Below are 20,741 nucleotides of genomic sequence, written 5' to 3'. Positions count from 1 at the left end.
GATACAGAACTCATGATGGCGGGGCGGGGTGGTGGTATAAAGGGTTAATTGGCATGAGCCCGGAACAACTTGCACAGCTCTATCACAGGGTCAGCATGTATGTGTCCAGGGGGAGCTGTGTGAATAAGGGAATTTTTGATTTGCTGGCAATTCTGAAAAATGGGGGGGTAATAGTTTCAGGTCCAAATCCTGCTGTCAGCCCAAATGTGGTTGTAACAGCAACATGAAAGCCCTGGGGATAGGAAGACAGCATCATTTGGGGACCTCTGAGCCCTTTGTCTCTGATTATCCCGCTCGAGAGAAGGACCAGAGCATAGATGTTGTGAGGGATCCTCTTGGCCTACCCACCCCTGCTTTGCCAGGAGCATCCACACAGAGCTGGGCTTGGTAGTGTGCTGGTGTGGGAAGGATCCGCCAGCATGGACTCATGGCTGCGGGGCCTTCTGTCCCCATGGAGAGGGGGCTGGATCCGTGTGGTGCAACTTGTGTCCTGTCCCTTCCCCCGCTCCCCAGGACCAGCAGTCCCCTGCTTTTCACTCCATGCTGTGGCTGGACGGTGCCTCGTACCTGGGTGCTGGCTGGTCGCGTAGGAGAGCAGAAAGCCGCGCCCTGAGCGGTGAGTGGTGCTGTTGAACTGGATGGTCACTGAGCTGGAGTTCATCACCAGAGGTGTGGGGTTTGAATTCCCGCAGTACGAACCTGTGGAGGGAGAAGAGGTCCCTGAGTGACATACACAGAAACATGGGGGAATTTTCCTTCTCCGCTGGTGCCAATACCGGGAGAGATGGGCAGAGACCTTTGTCTCCTTGGGCAAAGGGCTCTGCCGCCCCTGTTCTGAACCACAGTCATCGGGCTCTTTATCAGCTTTTGCACACTGACCATGGCCATGATCCGTCGCATGTCTGCTTTACCTCCCCATCACCAACGTCCATGAGCCAAAATCTGAATCACCAGCTTGCACCCACCACTGTGACCTTTTTGGGGAGGGTGGATAGAAGGGGGCTCAGATCAGACCTAGCCACGGCTATGAAAGAGGAGAGGAAGGTGTTCCAAGCACGGAAGGAGAAGGCAACAGAGTGGGTGAAGGAAACTGGGCTAGAGGTGGGCCTGGGCAAAGCTAGCGAGAAGAGATTAGAAGAGAGATGCAAACAGGAAAGGGAGCTGTGCAGGTGATGTGGGAGGTAGAGGAGGGATCAGACCATGACGTGGTCCAGGTGGCAGGAACAGGAGATTATTCTGGCAGCAGGACTGGAGGGGAGCAAGGTGTGGGTATGTGTCACCAGCAGATAAAGAATAGAAGAGGGAGGGATTTAAACGTGTTCCAAAGCAGCCTCAGCTTTTCTCCTGGCATTTCAGCTCAGGGCTGCAGTAATTGGGATGAGGAGAGCAGATCTGTTATTACTATTGCTCCGAAAACCCATAGCGCCTCCCCAAAGATCCCTGCCAAGCCGGTCCCTATTCCTCGTACTTCAAACCCAATTCTGCTGCCCCCAAAGACCATCGCAAATCTCCCCTTGACTTGAGCGGGAGCAGGGATGAGCCCTTAACAAAAAGACTGAAGGGCTGATTTCAGCCAAGACACATTCTAGAAGAATGTCTCCCCTGTAGGATGCTGGCCACGTTCAGTGGGGAAATGCTGGCTCGCTCGCCGCGTGGGAGGCCAGCTGCAGTATCACTGCTGAGCAATACGGGCTGGCCCAGATGGTCAGATGCTTTCTGCAGTGCTGAGTCTGCTTCCGAAGGGGCGGCCAAGCACAGCAGCAAAGTGAGCAGACACCCAGCAGAGTCCTCTCTGCTACGGATGATTGTAGGGTGCCCTATGCATTCCTAATGGGGCCACCCCATTCCCCTTCCCTACATCTACTTTTCACCCCACTCCATCCTCAAGGCCCCTTTCGCTGAGAGACTGAACAGGTCTTATACCTTCCTCCGCAGCAGCTGGAGCTCGGCTACTGTCAGACCCTGGATCCGGGACAAAACGGAACTGCCAGAAGCGATCAGACCCGATGTCTCATTTTCGAGCCCTTCAGCATCACCGACCACAGGGGCGCTGTGAGTCATGCACAATGCTGCTTCTCCCTGCCCCACTCAGGGACACTATGCTGCAGCCACACACGTCGGCTGGAAGTGAAGGCTCCTTCCTGCCAGTGCGCAGCTATAATGGTATCATTAGCAACAGGACCTTTCCTCCTGTAGGATCCCAGAGGGCTTCCTGTGGTGCTTATGTCCAGGAATCACTTTGCCCACCACTGAAATGCAGCCACCTCTGAGATGAAAGATGGCAGCTCTTTAACAGTGCACAGTAGTGCTAAACAGTTTAGGATGGGAACTGATAGTTACTGGGGTTGGTGCTGCTCCTGGCAGCTTAGGGCCTGTAAGTGTACTGCAAGGGGTCAGGGGAGAATCCCCCCAGAGCAGGAGCACAGTAGGGAGGATATCAATGGCCCTACACTGCCCATTTCTCATGTGACACTGGAGTGGGGCCTGGGACAGGATGGGAGTACACATCCTATGGAGAAGCACAATGCAAACTATGGAAATTCTAGGCTGTGGCCTGTGTTGTTTGAAAATGAGGCCTTTAAAGGACCTCGTGCCCTACTGAGAGGAAAGGGGAGTTTACACCTCTCGCCAAACTCTTCTTTCAGGCCAAGGATACGTTTACGCCAGGAATAGTTGTACTGCTGGTAGGCACAGCTGCTTCCGCTTTAATCCAGTGAGTGCGGGTAACACTAGCAGAGAAGACTTGAGTGGGTAGCACACGTTGCTACCTTGAACAAGCCCACCAGTGACTCTGGGTGGGTACTTGGATGCTGGCCAAGGCTTAGTCTGTGCAATTGCATCTACACTGCTAATTGTTATGTGCGCTAGCTAGATTAAAGCCAGTGTGGCTATGCCTAACAAACCCCTGCTATACATACACCTTCATTTGGGGTGTAGATGGTCCCTTAGACCAGTGGCTCTCAACCTTTCCAGACTACTGTACCCCTTTCAAGAGTCTGATTTGTCTTGCATACCCCAAGTTTCACCTCACTTAAACAACTTGCTTACAAAATAAGACATAAAAATACAGAAGTGTCACACTGCACTATTACTGACAAATTGCTGACTTTCTCATTTTGACCATACAGACACTCCCTGGGTTATGCAAGACCTGATTTACGCAAATCCGCGCTTATGGAAAAAGTTTGGTTTTTTGGCATAATGGTCGGGTATACGTTTCCGACTTATGTAAAATTCGAGTTATGCACGGCATTCCGGAACGATTGCGTAAGTCAGGGAGCGTCTGTATAATTATAAAATAAATCAATTGGAATATAAATATTGTACTTACATTGCAGCGTATAGTATACAGAGCAGTATAAACAAATCGTCGTCTGTATGAAATTTTACTTTGTACTGATTTTGCTAGTGCCTTTTTACGTAGCCTGTTGGAAAACAAGGCAAATCTCTAGGTGAGCTGATGTCCCCCCGGAAGACCTCTGCCTACCCCCAAGGATACACGTACCCCTGGTTAAGAAGCACTGCCTTAGACAGTGCTTTCTCTGGAAAAGTTTCCTTCACAACCATAAGGGCTAGAAATTTAGAGCCAGACCCTGAGTTAGTGTGAATCAGTGTAGCGGCTTTGACATCAGTGGAACTAGACTGGTTGACACTCACTGAAGATCTGGCCTTCACTTTTTTTTTAACTGAAGCCTTAAACGGGGCATAATTTGAATTGGGAGGGGGAGGGCGAGGGTGGGATCAGCAGAGCAGGAGTTTGTCTCGTCTGTCCTGAACTAAACAAAAGACCCCAAACTCACTTTGTTTCTGACCTGGCTGGAACCTCCCCATCTCTGAGATGAATGGCTGGTGCCACTGAGTTCTGTATCAGTGGAGAAAATGCCATTGCACCAGCAATCACTTCAAAGTGTGCGCTGAATCAGGCCAGCAACCCAGCCCATCTAACCAGGACAGGAGAATGGCAGGTTCCAGATCTCTCTCCAAGCAGCTTGGTGCCTACTCGCTCCCAGAGCCAGAAAAATATCTGCACTCCTTTGGGCTTCTGGTATGCAAGGCAGCGGCAAGGCAAGACTCCCACAGGGTTCCCTGAATAATTTCTAATGAGGGCCTCTTCTGAATTACGTCATGTCTGGGGATCAGGAGACAGGCAATCCTAACGCTCAGCTCTTATCAGGCAGCTGTAATCGCTTGCTCCACGTACTGGATGGACACATGCACTGGCTGGGCTGCCCCAGTGTAAACTACTCTTCTTCACTGGAAGAAAAATCCACCTCACAAATGCAAGCAGAACCAGTGGCTATTAATTTGGCTGATGGCCCTTAAGGATCAGGACAAGACTAAGGGGGCATCTGTTTAGGCTCCCTGTCCCTCACCTTCCTCTTTGCACAAACCAGACCCAGCAAATAAACCCTTTAGGCCTCAAACCATTTACTTCCAATGAATTTGCCTGCGCCGTCTCCCTGATTAAATCTTCAGCGTAAGCAGCTGATGGTGCCGGTCAGATGGCCTATGGCAGGGGTGGCCAACCTGAGCCTGAGAAGGAGCCAGAATTTACCACTGTACATTGCCAAAGAGCCACAGTAATTGTCAGCAGCCCCCCATCAGCTCCCCCACCCCACTCCCAGCACCTCCCGCCCACTGGCAACGCCACCAATCAGCGCCTCCCCCTCCCTCCCCCACCTCCCGATCAGCTGTTCTGTGGTGTGCAGGAGGATCTGGGGAGAAGGGGGAGGAGCGAGGGCATGGCAGGCTCAGGGGAGGGGGCGGGAAGGGGTGGAGTGAGGGCAGGGCCTGTGGCAGAGCCAGGGGTGGAGCAGTGAGCACCCCCCCCCCCCCGGCACATTGGACAGTTGGTCCCTGTAGCTCCAGCCCCGGGGTCGGTGCCTACACAAGGAGCTGCATATTAACTTCGGAAGAGCCGCATGGGGCTCCGGAGCCACAGGTTGGCCACCCCTGGCCTATGGGAAGAACCTGTCCTGTCCCTTTGGTTCCTAGTGGGGCAGGTTCCCACATCCTCAAACCACCGTCACTGTTCTTCCCTTCACCGCTTTTGCAAACAGTCTCGGTAGAGAGGCCAGGGGCTGGATGGGCCATTCTGCTCTACTCTATCTATTGTACCACCCGTCACCGTGGTATCTGGGCACTGTCCAAAAATGCATGGAGCCTCAGGACTAGCAGCGTGCCATGGTCCATGATCTCCCTCCACCCTCTGGGGTGGTCTCCCAAGGGCAGGGTGGAGGAGGCCCCGTGGCAGGGCATCTGTCCTGCCCCTGGTCTGCGGGTGGAGGACGTCACTCCCCCAACTTGCCCCAGCCCTGTGTTCAGTGAAGAGTACACCACAGGGCCCAGTTCTCCTCTCCCGGACACCAGGCGAGAGCGTGAACCAGGAGTAGCTCTGCGGAAATCCCTGGGCCTGACTCTGACCTCACGCAGCCTTTACACCAGAGTAACTCTGTTTATTTCGGTGAGTGGCTCCTGATTTGCTGCAGTGCAAGAGCAGAGCAGAATTGGGCCCATTATAAGGACAGTTTGTTCAAATATTGCCTTTCCGCCGAGGTCCAGCCCACGCAGGACTCTCTTGCCAGATTTTGTGCTGCCCTCCCATTCTGCCTTCTGGGCTTGCTTCCTGCAAGAGCCTCCAATGTGCTGACAATGCACAAAACCTTTTAAAGTGACAGTGCCCTGATAAAAATCTTAGGACCAGATCTCGAGACTGGCCCGAGCACCCTGGCTCATTGCAGTGAGTGAGGGGTAAAAGCACAGGTGGGCTTTCTGCCACTTTCCCACCTCTCTCCTGATCCTTGTGGCTGCTGGGGGCCAAACCTCACTCAGTACAAGTTGGAGCAGCCTCATGGCTGCTCTAACTCTCACTGGTGGGTAAGTGTTTTGCTGGCCAGGATTCATGGAGAACATCATACTCTGGCCCCACCCCTAGCATATCCCCTCCCTGACCCCACCTCCAACACCAGGAAACCAAAGCAATCCCTGCACCAGCTGCAGATTCCTACACAGATCAGGGGTTGCTTTAAATCTCCTTTGTGCTGCTGGACTGGTGCAAAAGAGGGTCAAAGATCCGTCCCGAGCATTTTAAATCCCTGGCCTCTCCTCTATTGCTGATCATAGAGCCAGTTTAAATAGTGAGGGTCTGAGCCACAGTGGGTGTAAGTTGGTCCAGCTCCACTAACTTCACTAACTCCACTAGCTGAGGATCCGGGCCTCAGTCTGGAGGAAAGGCTCGGCAGGTGGGTGGAGAGTGCAGCGACTGTGAGGCAATCTGAGAGAGTTTGCAGATGATGAAAGGGAACCACAGAGCAGGCAGACACTTCCCACGTGGGGGAGGGGTCCAAAAATGAGACGTCATGCTCTTAAAAGCAGGTTAGTGGGACTCGGACTTGATGGTGAATAAAGAGCCAGGAAAGGTGATCTAGGCTTAAAGGTAGAGGTGAGTCCAAGCTGCTCAGATCAGGGTCTGTTCTGGTTCAAACCCATTACAGTGGACAGCGACCTTGTATAAGTCACTTTACTGCTCTGTGCCTCGGTTTCCCCATCTATAGAAGAGGGAGATTAATATTGATCAGTGGTGGACACGGCTTAGTTCATGTTTAGAAAGTGGTTGGAGATCCTAGTGGAATGCCAAGGGTGGTTCTCTTCACAGCCTGTGTAACTGTGGCTAGGTACTTTTTAACTACATTCACAGATTTCCTGGGCTGATGAGAGGCTGAAGCCCAGGGGAAGCATGACAAGTTTAGACCTAAGCACCTGACCCATTCTCTGTAGCTTGATTGGTCACTTCCTGCTGTATCTTCCCCCTCTCCCTTTCTTGCTGTGTTTAAGAATAGCTCTGTGTAAGGGCAGAAGCTCGTCTCTCTCACCAACAGAGATTGGTCCAATAAAAGGTATTCCCTCACCCACCTTGTCTCTCCAATATCCTGGGACCAAAACAGCTACAACAACACGGCGTATGCTACTCAAGAGACACTTGTGAACTGCTGGAGGAATTCTCTGCAACATGTGGCCCTGGCTCTTGAACAAACCTGGCAGTGCTCACGTGGACAGAGGGTCCTTCAGCAAGGAACGTCACACCTCTCAAATACCATGGTGCTCATTCCAGGCGTTGGCCCTTGTAGCACTGAGGACAACAGGAAGGACAAAAGAGGACTCATGGACAGTGCAAGGGATTCAGTCAGGACTCCCGGGTTCTATTCCAGGCTCTGACACTGATTCACTGTGGAAGCTTGGGCAAGTCACATCCCCTCTCTGTGCCTCAGTTTCCCTGTCTGTACAATGAGGATGGAATTTATTTTCCCACCCCTTCCAAGATTGACACTTTTCTCCAGACAAGGTCTACAAGCCTTCATCCTTACCTCAAAGAAGCTATTCATAATTGCTCATTTAAAGACAACCTGAGAGGGATTTTTTTAAATGGGTTTGTGTCAAGTCTGGTTGTGCTGGATGTCTCAAGGATGTTTACAGTGAGAATGTGCATCTTAAATGAAATGCTTTCAGTCTTTAACAAAGGATTCCTTACTCCATAGAGTTCATTAGGCATTTGAGTTAAATAAGTACGAACCAAAACAAATTATGGGACCTGTCCTGAGAGAATGGAAATGCGGATGGCACCACTGAAGTCAGAGTTCTATTAATTTTACATCAGGTGAGGATCTGGCCCCAAGTTTTAAGCCATCTGGCTAAAAATCCCTTCCCCTCCAAATTGCTCAGCTTCCTGTATCCTGGCTCTTGTGATGTTGTCATTTTATGAGTTCTGCGGCCACCACAGAGTCTCAAAGGGCAGATATATTAAATTTCAATTTTAACAAGCAAAGGGAATGGTGGCGGGGCGGGGGTAACATGCTGTTCAGGACACCCAGAACTTTGAGCCACTGTGTTCCGTCTCTGCCTCAGCAAGAGAGAGCTTTGCTGGAGAGCTTTGCTGGAGATTTGACTGTGTCAGCTCCCTGCCATGCCAGCCTCTCTTCCTCATCGGCAAACTCCTCGAGACTCTACCAGTCTTCACCTTGCCTTGCAGGTGCGCTCAAGTTTCCCACAGACATCTCTCTGCAGCCATCTCCTGCAACACGCCCGTAAGTTATTACATTTATTGCTCCTTTCAAGAGACAACGCACTGCAACTTGCTAATACAATGGAGGGTTTGGCAAACACTCTCCTTTCAATTACAGCACTGGGTTGGTTGCTATTCAAAGTAAAACAAGTTCATTAAACAAAAGCCAGGTAACGATGCCAAGGAGAAGGCATAACAATAGTATTGTGTCCGGCCTGATAAGCGTTGGTGACACAATGTAGTGTAGTGAACCGCCTGTGGCCCCAGGGGGAAGAAATCAAACCCTGAAAATCTTCCAGACCTGTTTTATGCATCGTAGAGAAGCAAAAAAAAAAAAAAAAAAAAAGAGAACCTAACTCCAATGCTGATTTTGCTGATTTCTTCTCAAAGGAGACAGATGCTCTGAGCACTAAGATCACCAACAGCTTCTCATAACGTCTCTTCTACTCCAGCAGCCTCCAATGCTCCAATTCCAGAGCACAAGCCTCCCACTTACTCTCTTGCCCAACAGCCATCCCTTCCAGATGGATTTCAACACCCCCTCTGCCCGCCTGACTCTATTCCCACAGGCTCCGCTTTCCTGCTGAAAGCTGCCAAGTGTCACATGCTTCAATGGCAACAGTGCTTGGATTTTGAAACCACCGCTGGGTGGGGGGAAGAAAAAAAAGCCCTGTTGAGTTATTGCTTCCGTCTCCCCAGCCACAGTGGTCAGGGTTGCAAGAGGCTAAAGCACAGCTCCCCAGCACTGTTAGCAAAACCAGCCACGCTGCAAATAATCTGTGTCTGCACCTTGGTTACCCACACTAGCAGAGAGAGGACCACGTGTTGTAACCAGTGATGAGCTGCCAAAATCTTAACAACTGGTTCCCTCCTCACCCCACGAGGGGGTTGTTGCCCACCCCCACCCCCCGGGACTCCTGCCCCATCCAATCCCCCACGTTCCTTGATGCCCCCCCGGACCCCTGCCCCATCCACCCCTCTCCCCTGTCCCCTGACTGCCCCCAGAACCGGGCAGGAGGGTCTCATGGGCCACAGTAGTGAGTGCCCACCCCACCCCTAAGAGTCAGAGGCACCTGCCGGGGGTGAGGTGGGGAGACCCAGCAGTGCTTACCTGGGGCAGCTCCCAGGAAGCATCCGGCAGGTCCCTCTGGCTCCTAGGGGTGGGGGAACGTAGCTGGGGGGGGGGAGCAGGGGGAGTGGCCGCTCCTCCCACTGATGACATCAAAAGTGGTGCCTTAGGCGCTGACTCCATGGGTGCTCCAGCCCTGGAGCACCCACGGGGAAAATTTGGTGGGTGCAGAGCACCCACCGGCAGCTCCCCACCCTACGCCCAGCCCCAGCTCGCCTCACCTTCGCTCTGCCTCCTCCACTGAATGCGCCGCCCTGCTCTGTTTCTCCCCCCCCACCCCCGCTTCCCGCGAATCAGCTGTTCGGCAGGAAGCCTGGGAGGGCTGAGAAGCAGGCGGCAGCTTTGCGCTCAGGTCCAGGGAGGTTGTGGTTCCCTCCTCACCCCCCCCCCCCCCCGCCACAGCTCTCCTCCGCCTCCCTGGGCCTGAGCGTGAAGCTGCTGCCTGCTTCTCAGCCCGCCCCGGCTTCCCGCATGAACAGCTGATTCACGGGAAGCCTGGGGGGGGTGGGGGCGGAGAAGCAGAGCAGGGCGGCACGTTCAGGGGAGGAGGCGGAGGCAGAGCAGAGGTGAGCTGGGGCTGGGAGCGGGGCGGGGAGCTGCCGGTGGGTGCTCAGCACCCACCAAATTTTCCCCTTGAGTGCTCCAGGGCTGGAGCACCCATGGAGTCGGCACCTAAGGCGCCACTTTGGGCCAATTAAATTTAGAAGCCCTTTTAGAACCGGTTGTCCCTCGCGGTTGTCCCTCGCGGAACAACCGGTTCTAAAAGGGCTTCTAAATTTAACAATCGGTTCTAGCGAACCGGTGCGAACTGGCTCCCGCTCACCACTGGTTGTAACCCATTGGTTCATTGTATTACGTCTTGCTCTGCTAGTGGCTGGTGTTCACACAGGAAGATAAGACCCTACTACTGCTACCAGCTAATAGTTACTACTTTAGCTCAAGTGAGAGTTGCCTGTTCCAGGTTCACTCCCTGTTGCTGCCCTGTAGAGTGTGTGTGGGGAGTCACTGTGTTAGCACAATTCCAATAGTCTACACAGGACCTATGGTAGCTGTTTATAAGAATTTAGGGCAGGCCAAAGGGACTTCAGTGAGCAAGGGACACACCCACCGTTGGTCTGTTCAGGCTGTAATTCAGAAGTGCTGCCAGATTCCTCGCCAATGCTAAGTTCTCGTCTCGCAGTATCCCTGAGCAATGCTTTCCAGCATCTCTGGTTGGCTAGCAGACTCCGTCCCATCTTGCTGGATGATGACCTGGTTTCAATTATACAGGCCTTCGTCAACCCCGGGTAGACTACAGCAATGCAGTTAGTTGGGCTTGTAGCCATCAGCCCCTGGGGAAACTCCAGCTAGTACCGAACGCTGCAGCCTGTCTCCTCGGCAACACTGGCTCCTGGATGCACATCAGACCCAGCCTCTGCTCTCTGCACTGGCTCCCCGTCCAATACCAAAGCTGAAGGTCTCAGTCCTTGTCTTCATGGTGCCTGGGCCCAGCACATCTAGAAGAGGCTGAAGCTCCAGGATGGGCATTGTGGTTTGACAGCTCTGCTTCTCAGGAACAATGGGACTTTCTACCAGAAAGCTCATCCGGGCAGGAGACAGAGCCCTCTGCGGCAGCAGTCTGAGGCTGTGGAATGAACACTCAGCGGGACAAAGGGCCATCACAAACCTCCCGCTCCAGGTGCACTTCTGCAGCCTGCCTTTGCTAACACACACAGCAGCATGTAGATATAAATGTCCCTCCAAATCCCTACCTGAACAAAAGCCTCCACTGCAGACACGATTCCTCCCCTGGGGACCAGAGGCGGATTATGGTTTTGTGGGGCCCTACGCCAGGGCAAGTGGGGGGCCCCTCCCCACCCCTTCCACCTGTGGTTCCCCCCGTCCTCCCCAGCACTCCTGCCGGGGAGCGGGGTTGGGCACAGGGGTGCCCCAATTGGCCGAGGCCCCTGGGGATGGGCTCTGTTGGCCCAGGGGCTAATGTGCCACTGGGGAGAGCGTGAACGAGAGAACGAACCACACACACAATAGATGTTAGTCCTGTCACTTAATGCAGGACTGGAAGATGCTCAGATACTACAGGGGTGAGGCTGGGAAAAGGACCCGACAAGAAGGAAAACCTAGGCTGTCTATCAAGCAAAGTGTCCTACGGGTGCGAGTGGCTAGATTGTGGGACAGCCTGTCATTGGGTAGCAGGTGCAAGAGCCATTGCTTGAGTCACTTAAACCTCAAGGCGACGCATCGGCCAATGCACTGCGGGGAACAACCCTGCCCAGTCTAGGTGGACGGACATGACGTGATGCTGGCCTGGGGGTGGGAGGCGAACATGAGGGATGCCTGACATGGAGACCTAATGAGCCAGTGTAAGTGCGATCAGAGTCTCTGGCCTTTTCGAGGCCCCTCCCCACTGACGTCAGCAGAGCTCAGCGCTTCGCAGGCTGGCTCTTGCCCTGTGTTAGCGGTGGATGGTGCCAGGGCGGAAGCCCGATCGGCAGAAGTACTGAGCACCGAGAACCACACCTGAAATCAATGGGAGCTGCAGGTGCTCAGCACCTCTGAAAATCAGGCCTGTACTGAGGAAGGGGATAAAATTATCATATTCGGGAAACCCCTGAGACAAATCAATCCGACTCAATGGATCTGCACCTGGGATGGATTTGGCCCCTCCTGTTTTGGGCTGCATGAACCCCAGCAGTGGCTAAGTTTACTGGGGGAAGAGATCAATGCTCAGCACCCCCAGGGACACATGAGGAATTCTGATTAAAAGCCCGTGGGTGGGATAGAAACGAACCGTGTAACCTTCCCCTCCCCCCAAGCCCTCCCACGCTACAGATGAGTCACCCCAAATTTAGACTGTGCATCATTAAGACCTTGTGTCCCAAGGCGAGAGAAGAGCCTCCAGCTGTGTTTTGAAAACCCTGGCTCTGGCTCTCTAGGGATGGAAGGGTGGTGGGGAGGGGGGTCCTGTCTGGGGAAGATTCCCCCCCTCCACCATTCGGCCAGCCCTGTATTACAGCCAGATGGCGGCAAATGACACATGCTGTACCAGATGTTCCGGCGTTACTGACGTGTTTGGCATGTGCCGATTCAGGCTAGAAAATCCGAGCTGCCCCAATACGCAGGGCTGCTTCCTCCAGGCTGTCAATGCAGCAGAGTCAGCTAAACACCCCGCTCTCTCCTGCGTTACATCCGTTCTGCTGCGACAAGCAACCAGCAAGGTCATGACCACAGGGTCAGTAAATCAGACCCAGGAAGTTTAACCCTGCACAAAGCTAGCACCAAGCACTTTGTGTGTTGAGCTGGGGCAAGGCGGGCACCAGTAGCTAGATCAGGGTTTGTGACACAGCTGTTACTATTCTTCTATCAGTGACCTGTCTATCTTATGGTTTTCTCTCTCTATCGAGCCGGTCGCTGTAGTAACTAGTGACTTTCCACAACCCTCCTGGGACTCAGGTGAATATTATCTTCCCAGTTATGCAGCTGGAGAAACTGAGGCACAGAGCGGAGCAGTGACTTGCCCTAAATGAGTCAGTGGAAGAGCTGGGAATAGACCCCGGAACAACTGCTATAATCACTAAACATCAGAGGCCCCAATCCTCCAGCCAGCTTCGGTTGTACGCTACATACGTCCACTTTTGACCAACCACCCCCAGCTCCAAATGCCCTTCCTTCAAGCTTTGCGGCAGTTTCGATCTGGGTCCAAACTTTGTGGCTCAGACTCCACTCACAAGGCAACACGTCACAAAACAAGAGGCTGCAATATCCAGTCTAGCCAAGCTGCACTGAGCACAAGACCAGAGATGGGATGGGGGACAGAGGGGCTTTCAGTCATCTTTGCAGCCCCCAGATCTGGGAGCCAGACTATGAGGACTCAGACCACGAGTGTAAATCAGAGCAGCCTTAAGGCTGCTCTAATTTAGTCAGGGGGCTCATGGCCCCTGGGTCTCTCCCAGCAGCAGGGGATTGCCAGCTACAGGGACCCTCTAGCCTTGCCCACTTCTCCTGGATATGCTGCCTGCACTGCTACGGTGCAGCAGTTGGAGTTGGGCTGCAGGGCTGGCTCGCTATGTATGTATTGCTGTGATTCATCTGAAGTGGGGCCGATCACTAGCCAGAAGCGACATCTGAGTCAGAGTGAGTGAATCCCACATCCTCATCCTGCTCAAACAGCACTTCCGAGAGGCCCCTGTTTTCCCAAGGACAGTGCCAGTGAGGAGAGCAGCGGGAGGGACTGGAAGCCCCTCTTCCAACCACAACACTCAGCTCGTCCTGTCCTCGGCCCCTCCCCCACTTTAAACCAACTTTTCCACAGGACTTCCCACCCTGCTGAGCCCCGAGAGGCCTTCCCAGCTGTGTCCACAGAGGAAGGGAGCAGACCATTGAGTTTAACCCTCTACAGTTCACAGTGAGCGATAATTACAGGGATGCCTGGTCCAGCATGTTGGGATGAATGTTGGGATCAAAATGCATGAATCAGGGCCCAAATCCTGCCAGGTGCTGAGCACCCCCAGCTCCTGCACAAGTCAATGGGAGTTCATTGGTATTAATGTGGCATCCTGGCTCCGTGTGTTGTGTCCCCCTCTAGTGGCTGGTATACATGTAGGAGAAGAGTCTACTACTGCTAGTAATTAGGCAGAAGCTAATCCCTCAGTTCAAATGGTAGCAGCTCAGGCTTTGGGTGAGGAGTTCCAGGGTCTATCCCTTTCGCTGACTTTTGTAAGAATTCTGGCTGCTCAGCCGCTTTGAAAATCAGGCCCTGCGCTGGTCAGTTGTCCAACTTCCTTTCATGCAGCATGGCCAGGTGCTAGATCTAAAGCTTTAGATGCCACTCTCGGGTCCTTCCGAGCCCTGCCCATCTTTATCTGGTTTGTCAAAAGTGCCTATCACCTTGCAATGTAAGCGCCAACTCTTGGGACCAAATTATTCCGGTCTCAGTGATGCCGTTCCCTTCCCTGCATGTGGCAGAACTGCAGACTTTGGCCCTTGCTCTGTATGTCTCTATCCGCACCATGCGTTTGTATTAATTGTACCTAACTCTGAGCCTTCTGGGAGAGCATGCACATGAGTGAGAGTGTGTGTGTGAGCGAGTGGGGGGTATTTGTCTGAGTGTGCGTATATGTACGGGAGGCAGGTGGGGAGATGCACGTCTCTCGCACACTGCAGGATGAATGGCTGGTGCAGCAAGAGTGGACCAATTCTAAATAAACTGTTTCCAGTGCTTAGTCACCTGGCAGACAAACTGCTAATCCTCCCTCCGCACAGACACTTCGCTTAGGAGTCAAGCAAGGGTTGTCGACTCCTGCGGCTTCCTCACCCCCATCCCTTCCTCTACCCAAGGCAAATGGGGTTGGCTGTTATTCTTATGAAGAGACAGTCACGTGGCAGCCCTCTTACTGGAATCTACAGCCACACACACCGTGTCTGGGAACTCGCCTGCGATGTAGCGTTAGCTGCCTCCTATGGGGAGCCCCTTGGACCACCTTGTGTGGTAACACCAGAGTGACGGCTGGGCTGAGAACAGAAAAGGAGTCCGGGTGGGGTTTTAGGAATGGCAGCAGTTGTGGCTGTGGCTACTACAGCTGTAACCCGCACACCTCCTGGGTGTGGTGCTCTGTCCCCTCTAGTGGCACCGAGACCACGTAGAGATGAATGGTTCTGCTCTACAGCCTTAGCTGGGGCCACGTGGCTTTTAGCTCATGCAGTAGAGGCTCATGCATTTAGCTCCAGAGGACCCAGGTTCGATCCCGCCCGCTGATGACTGGGGTCTGTCGGTGTTACACAGCTCTAAGGTTTGGAGTGCTCTGGCTGGCAGGCTGGTCAGCTGGAGGCAGGATCATTGGAGGGGCTCTCTGGTCTGTTCTTCATCGTGTGGGGCCAGATGTCCAAAGGAACCCAGGACACCACAGCTCCCATCTCTCCCAGGAGTGATTACACTCTTCAGATCGGCTAAATGATTCCCAATGGGGGCTGCCGGATGCCAAGCTCTACCGAAAACCGTGGCCCTCATGGCAGTGGTTATCTGCGGCTGGTGGGTAAGATCTACTGATGGATCACTCCCTCCCATTCTCTCAAACCTGCCCCCCACAGCGAACTGTGGCATTCTCTCTCCAGCTTGACGCTCTACCAGAAAGGTGACATGCTGATGCTCCATGGAGATCATCTGGTTTAGGAGCTCGGCGTGGAGGAGAGTTGGAATTATTAAGGTGGGAGCCCAATGAATTTCAAAGCGAGTTCACCAAGGAATGTTCCTCCATGGCCAGCGATCATGTGGTCGCCAAGAGCTTTGGTGGTGGGATAAGATGGCCAATGACGGACATAAACTGAATATCCAACCAGACCACCTTAAGGACCTAGCCAGAGATGGATTTGGGTTACTCTCCATCTGCAAAAGAGGCTACCTCCCTTTGCGATTTGCCACGATGGAGGGACAGTTCAGCACTGGCAGTGGGGAAGGCAGACTCAGCTAGATCTTCTCCAGCCCGTGGGACGACCCAGGTTGGATCCTAGCTTGCCCTGCTGTTGGCATCACAGCTCTTGCAAAGATAGGCTGCTCCCCAAGGCCGGAGCACGGTGGCGTGAAATCTCTCATTCCACACTGCTTGCCTCAGCTGTGTGGAGTTTGCCAGCTGTGTAATTTCCCACAGCAAACAAAACCAAACAATGCTGAGGAGACTGGAGCGAGAAGCTGCTCTCCTGTCCCAGCAGCAGGCATCCTGCCGCTCCGAGCCCCAGCTCCAGCAGAGCTTCCACAATTGGAAACCTCGGCAACCCGCTGAAGACGAGACGCAGCCAGGAAAGCTTTGCTCCAGGCTAAAACTTGGTACAAAAGTCCCAGCCTGGGAGCAAGGATCTGTTCAGAGCGTTTGTGCCAGTCGGGAACAAGAGCCAGTGGGGTGAGCTATGTGGGCAAAAAAATCCAAGCAAAACTTACGCTTTTGTAACCAAAAAATGGCTTCAGTGCAAAGGCTACACTGGACACAAGCTGACCTACTGGGCCAAATTTTTTGTTGGTGTAAATTAGTGCCTCTCCAGCTCTATTAAGAGGAAACCAGTGATTGTAGCCCAGCGTTCCTGAGCAACCCTACAATAACAAACGGCAGCGTGGTGCAGCGTCGGCCTTCACGAGCAACCCTACAATAACAAACGGCAGCGTGGTGCAGCGTCGGCCTTCACGAGCAACCCTACAATAACAAACGGCAGCGTGGTGCAGCGTCGGCCTTCACGAGCAACCCTACAATAACAAACGGCAGCGTGGTGCAGCGTCGGCCTTCACGAGCAACCCTACAATAACAAACGGCAGCGTGGTGCAGCGTCGGCCTTCACGAGCAACCCTACAATAACAAACGGCAGCGTGGTGCAGCGTCGGCCTTCACGAGCAACCCTACAATAACAAACCGCAGTGTGGTGCAGCCTCGGCCTTCACGAGCAACCCTACAATAACAAACGGCAGCGTGGTGCAGCGTCGGCCTTCACGAGCAACCCTACAATAACAAACGGCAGCGTGGTGCAGCGTCGGCCTTCACGAGCAACCCTACAATAACAAACGGCAGCGTGGTGCAGCGTCGGCCTTCACGAGCAACCCTACAATAACAAACGGCAGCGTGGTGCAGCGTCGGCCTTCACGAGCAACCCTACAATAACAAACGGCAGCGTGGTGCAGCGTTGGCCTTCACGAGCAACCCTACAATAACAAACGGCAGCGTGGTGCAGCGTCGGCCTTCACGAGCAACCCTACAATAACAAACCGCAGTGTGGTGCAGCCTCGGCCTTCACGAGCAACCCTACAATAACAAACGGCAGCGTGGTGCAGCGTCGGCCTTCACGAGCAACCCTACAATAACAAACCGCAGTGTGGTGCAGCCTCGGCCTTCACGAGCAACCCTACAATAACAAACGGCAGCGTGGTGCAGCGTCGGCCTTCACGAGCAACCCTACAATAACAAACGGCAGCGTGGTGCAGCCTCGGCCTTCACGAGCAACCCTACAATAACAAACGGCAGCGTGGTGCAGCCTCGGCCTTCACGAGCAACCCTACAATAACAAACGGCAGCGTGGTGCAGCCTCGGCCTTCACGAGCAACCCTACAATAACAAACTGCAGCGTGGTGCAGCCTCAAGGCTCATGAGCAACCCTACAATAACAAACCAGTGTGCACGTGCATGAAAGAAAGGGAATTTTTAAAACTATCAGAAAGGAAACCAAATTCCATTTCAAGATATTACCAACAGATGGAAACAACCCATGTGAAATTGGGCACCCCCCACTCCAGAGAGAGGCCCTTGGGGAGCAATCGCTGCCCTGTGGCCCAATCTCTTTTGTTGGGTAGCTAGATCAGGCCTTGCAAGACGCATTAAAAATATACTGCCCACAACCCACGTGCAGCAAATGCCTCCCTGATTTGTTACCATATATAGGCAGCGGGGAGTGGGTGATGACACCGGAGGCCAGGGAGGCTCCGTCCCAGGGGTGCCGCATACAGCCTGCGAAATGTCAGGAAAATGGCAAGCTCATTCCAATGGTTTAAAAAAAACTAAATCTCTGTCTTCCTCCTGCTGCGAGTGTGTGAATCCACAGCCAGAGCCGCCCTCGGCTACATGCAGTCTGCTGCCCTTGTAGCGGGGGGACAGCACGTGCGACTTTCTGCCACCTCTTTGCTCTCCCAATCAGTGGGGGCCCCCCAGCTGCTTTAACTCATGGCCGCCTGCAATGGCCCCCAAGGCCCATTGCAAAGGCTGGGGATTGCTGGAGCACCCTGCTCTCCTCCTGGCATGTCCCTGTGCTGGTGGCAGTGGGGTATGTGGCTTACAGCTGGTTTTCCTGGCTCCATGCCACCAGGGAGATTCCCCCTTCATCAGAGGAATGCCCACTGCTGGGGCTCAAAGCAGCCTGGCCCAGGGCCAAGAACCTCACCCACTGACTTTAAAGAGAAGCTTATGCCTCCCTCCCATGCTGGAATTTGGTGCTCTAGAAAGGGAGACCAGGCCCCTGTTGGGCTGACTATCCCCTTGCATTGCACCATATGTGGTCATTTACACCTGGGCAATCTGAGTGCACCTGCACCGGTCAGATTTATACTCACTTAGGATAGGTGGAAAAAACCCCATAATGGACAGTTAAGAAATAACCTACCCAAAGCAGAAAACACTGCCCAACCTCTGGCCACTAATGACTGGCTTTGCCCTGAAGCAGCAGGGTTTATACCCAGTACACACTGTTTTTCTTTCCAATGCAGCTGTGGATTTCACAATTCTGCTCACCATTCTTGGCCGCAGTGAGATCTTGTGGCAGGGAGTTCCACTGGCCAATCATACGTAGCATGAGAAGTGTATTTGTATGAAATGTGTTTGGTATTTTCATTATCACCACGTCCTCTATAAAAATGTGGGGCTGGAAAAGTGATGACCCCCACCTCCCCAGATACATCTCGGGCCAGATTTACAGCCTGTCGGGTCCTGAGCGCCACTTAAACTCTGGCCTTAAGTGGCACAGTGGGAGCTGAGCACTTGAAAATCTGGCCCTTATTTTGGTGCCTAATGGGGCACTAAGCTCTAAGTCTGTCTATGGTACTTACGTGATTCCATCACCGCTGTAGCTGTGCACCTCACAATCTTCAATGTATTTACCCTCCTACCACCCCTAGTAGGCAGGACAGTATTATTTGCCCCACTGCACAGATGGCAAACCTAGGCCCAGAGACACTTGCCCCAGGTCTCACAAGAAGCCCATGGAAGAGCAAAGAGTTGAACCCAGGTCTCCAAGTCATAGTCTAGTCCCCTAACCACTGAACCATCCTTCCTATCCTCACACCCTGTTACTGTTGCCCTTTCAACTAGGAGAGCAGGCTGGCCCTGACGGTTGGGTCATGAATCTGGGACTTGGGAGACCTGGGTTCAGTCCCCACTCTGCTACAGATTCCGTGTGACCTCGGGTTAGTTACTTAGCCTCTCTGTGCCCCATCTGTGCAATGGGGATGATAGCATTGCCCTAGGCGCAGCGGTGAGGAGAAGGACTGGAAGGTGTTCAGATACTAGGTATGGGAGTTCACAGAAGTACCCGGGGGGGGAGAACTTGTGCTGGGGGAGGAGACAGAACACAAGGGATTTTTAAAAGAGCCAGAGCCAGGAGATGTAAAGCTTTAACTCCCATGTGGGTTGTGCCCATTAACGCTGGGAGCTCTGCAGCACCCCGGGACACCCTGGAGCGGCTTTAAGCACAGTCCGTGGTATTTCAGAGTAGGAAAGAACCCAGGTGGGATGAACTCTTTTGGCAGCAACAGGGCCCTTGGCAACCACATGTGGTTCTAGCTCCTAAACATTTACTCGGCAGTTCACATGGAGTGAAGTGCATGATGCCAAGATAAACGGAGCCGCAGAGGTGACCTGCAAAGGGAGAGAAGTTGAGTTTGTGCCCTGCTTTGCTCCTCTGGGCTGGAGAAAGGGCTGAAAGGGGGTCACCCCGCCTCCCCTGCTTGTTCTTTACCTTGGAAATACTAATGGCTTTGAGGGATTTCATGTGCAGGCCCTGGGAATAGCCTGTCCCTGCCTGGCTAGCTTCATCCCATGGCAGGAGCTGCTATATTAATGGCACTTCCCAGCTAGGAGCTCCAGCCCAGCGAGCGTCTGAGTCGCACAAAATGCAGCTCAACATTAATGACCCCTGCAAAATTGGGTAGCTGCCAGTACAAACAGGCAGCTACACTCTCTCTCCAGGCAGAGGAGCAGTATGTGTCCCCCGCACAAGGCGGTGGAGGAGATGGGTGTGTGAGGTGAGGACAATGGACGTGGGGTGCATCCCCTGTGGTGTTGCATGGGCCAGGGGAGAGATGGGGCAAGGCCAAAATATCTACTGCTGCAGGGCTCCTCCTATCCAACCCCCCCGCACGGTGACAGAGGCGATGGAAGACCCCTGGAGTTTACCCAACAATTGAGCTGCAGCAGCCTGTGCAATGTGGCTCCAATGCTGGGCTGCTAAACTCGGGGCCGGATCCCCCACCTCCAACTTCACAGCTGCCATCGAGGTCGCTGGGAGCTTGCACGAAGGGTGGTGTGATCTGGGGCAGCAAATCCAATGGGTCGCATTCTCTCCTGGGGTAAACTGGAGCAGTTCCATGGAGGCCAGTGAAGCCGCCCTGATTTACCCCAGTGGAAGACTGGGCCCCACCCCCTAACACAGGAGCCTGAACTACTTGCTACCAAATATTGAGTAAAATACCGTCCCGGGGATTTGTCCTTCCTCTGAACTCTCCCCAACAGGGCTAAATACACTGTGGGGGTGGGTGCGGAGAAGAAAGCCCTGGAGAGTAGACTGTAGGAACAGTCCCGGCCCTGGGGATGGACTCAAGGATTTAAAAGGCATTTTCCATCTCTGATTTCTATGGTTATTCAGAGACACATTTGATTTCCCTGCAGCGACCCTCTCCTGTGTCCCTTTGACGGAGCACAATGGGGCCCTCTCTTCGCTGTGCACTGAGCTTCCTGGCTGCTTGTCACTCAGCGCCTCTTTGTCGGGCAATTCCCTTCTGGCTTCAGGCTGTGCCACTCTGTGGTTAGCCCTGTT

At 53.5% G+C, this 20,741-nt stretch overlaps 1 protein-coding gene across 5 annotated transcripts in view; it reads right to left on the bottom strand.

Moving 5' to 3' along the window:
- The window catches only part of LOC140900514 (discoidin, CUB and LCCL domain-containing protein 1-like), a 64,099-nt gene that overhangs the window by 25,848 nt on the left and 17,510 nt on the right, over nucleotides 1–20,741 (bottom strand). For 3 of the 5 annotated variants that reach the window (XM_073317901.1, XM_073317905.1, XM_073317902.1), the window contains exon 3: nucleotides 568–699. In XM_073317901.1, the coding sequence (XP_073174002.1) occupies nucleotides 568–699 (132 nt within the window). Of the gene's footprint in view, nucleotides 1–567; nucleotides 700–1,923; nucleotides 3,296–10,296; nucleotides 11,572–20,741 lie in introns of those variants that run through there. The other 2 variants (XM_073317904.1, XM_073317906.1) reach the window with 2 other exon arrangements.

Source organism: Lepidochelys kempii, chromosome 19 (genome assembly GCF_965140265.1).
Source record: "Lepidochelys kempii isolate rLepKem1 chromosome 19, rLepKem1.hap2, whole genome shotgun sequence".
Lineage (NCBI taxonomy): Eukaryota > Metazoa > Chordata > Testudines > Cheloniidae > Lepidochelys > Lepidochelys kempii.
This window is presented reverse-complemented; position numbering and strand designations above follow the sequence as displayed.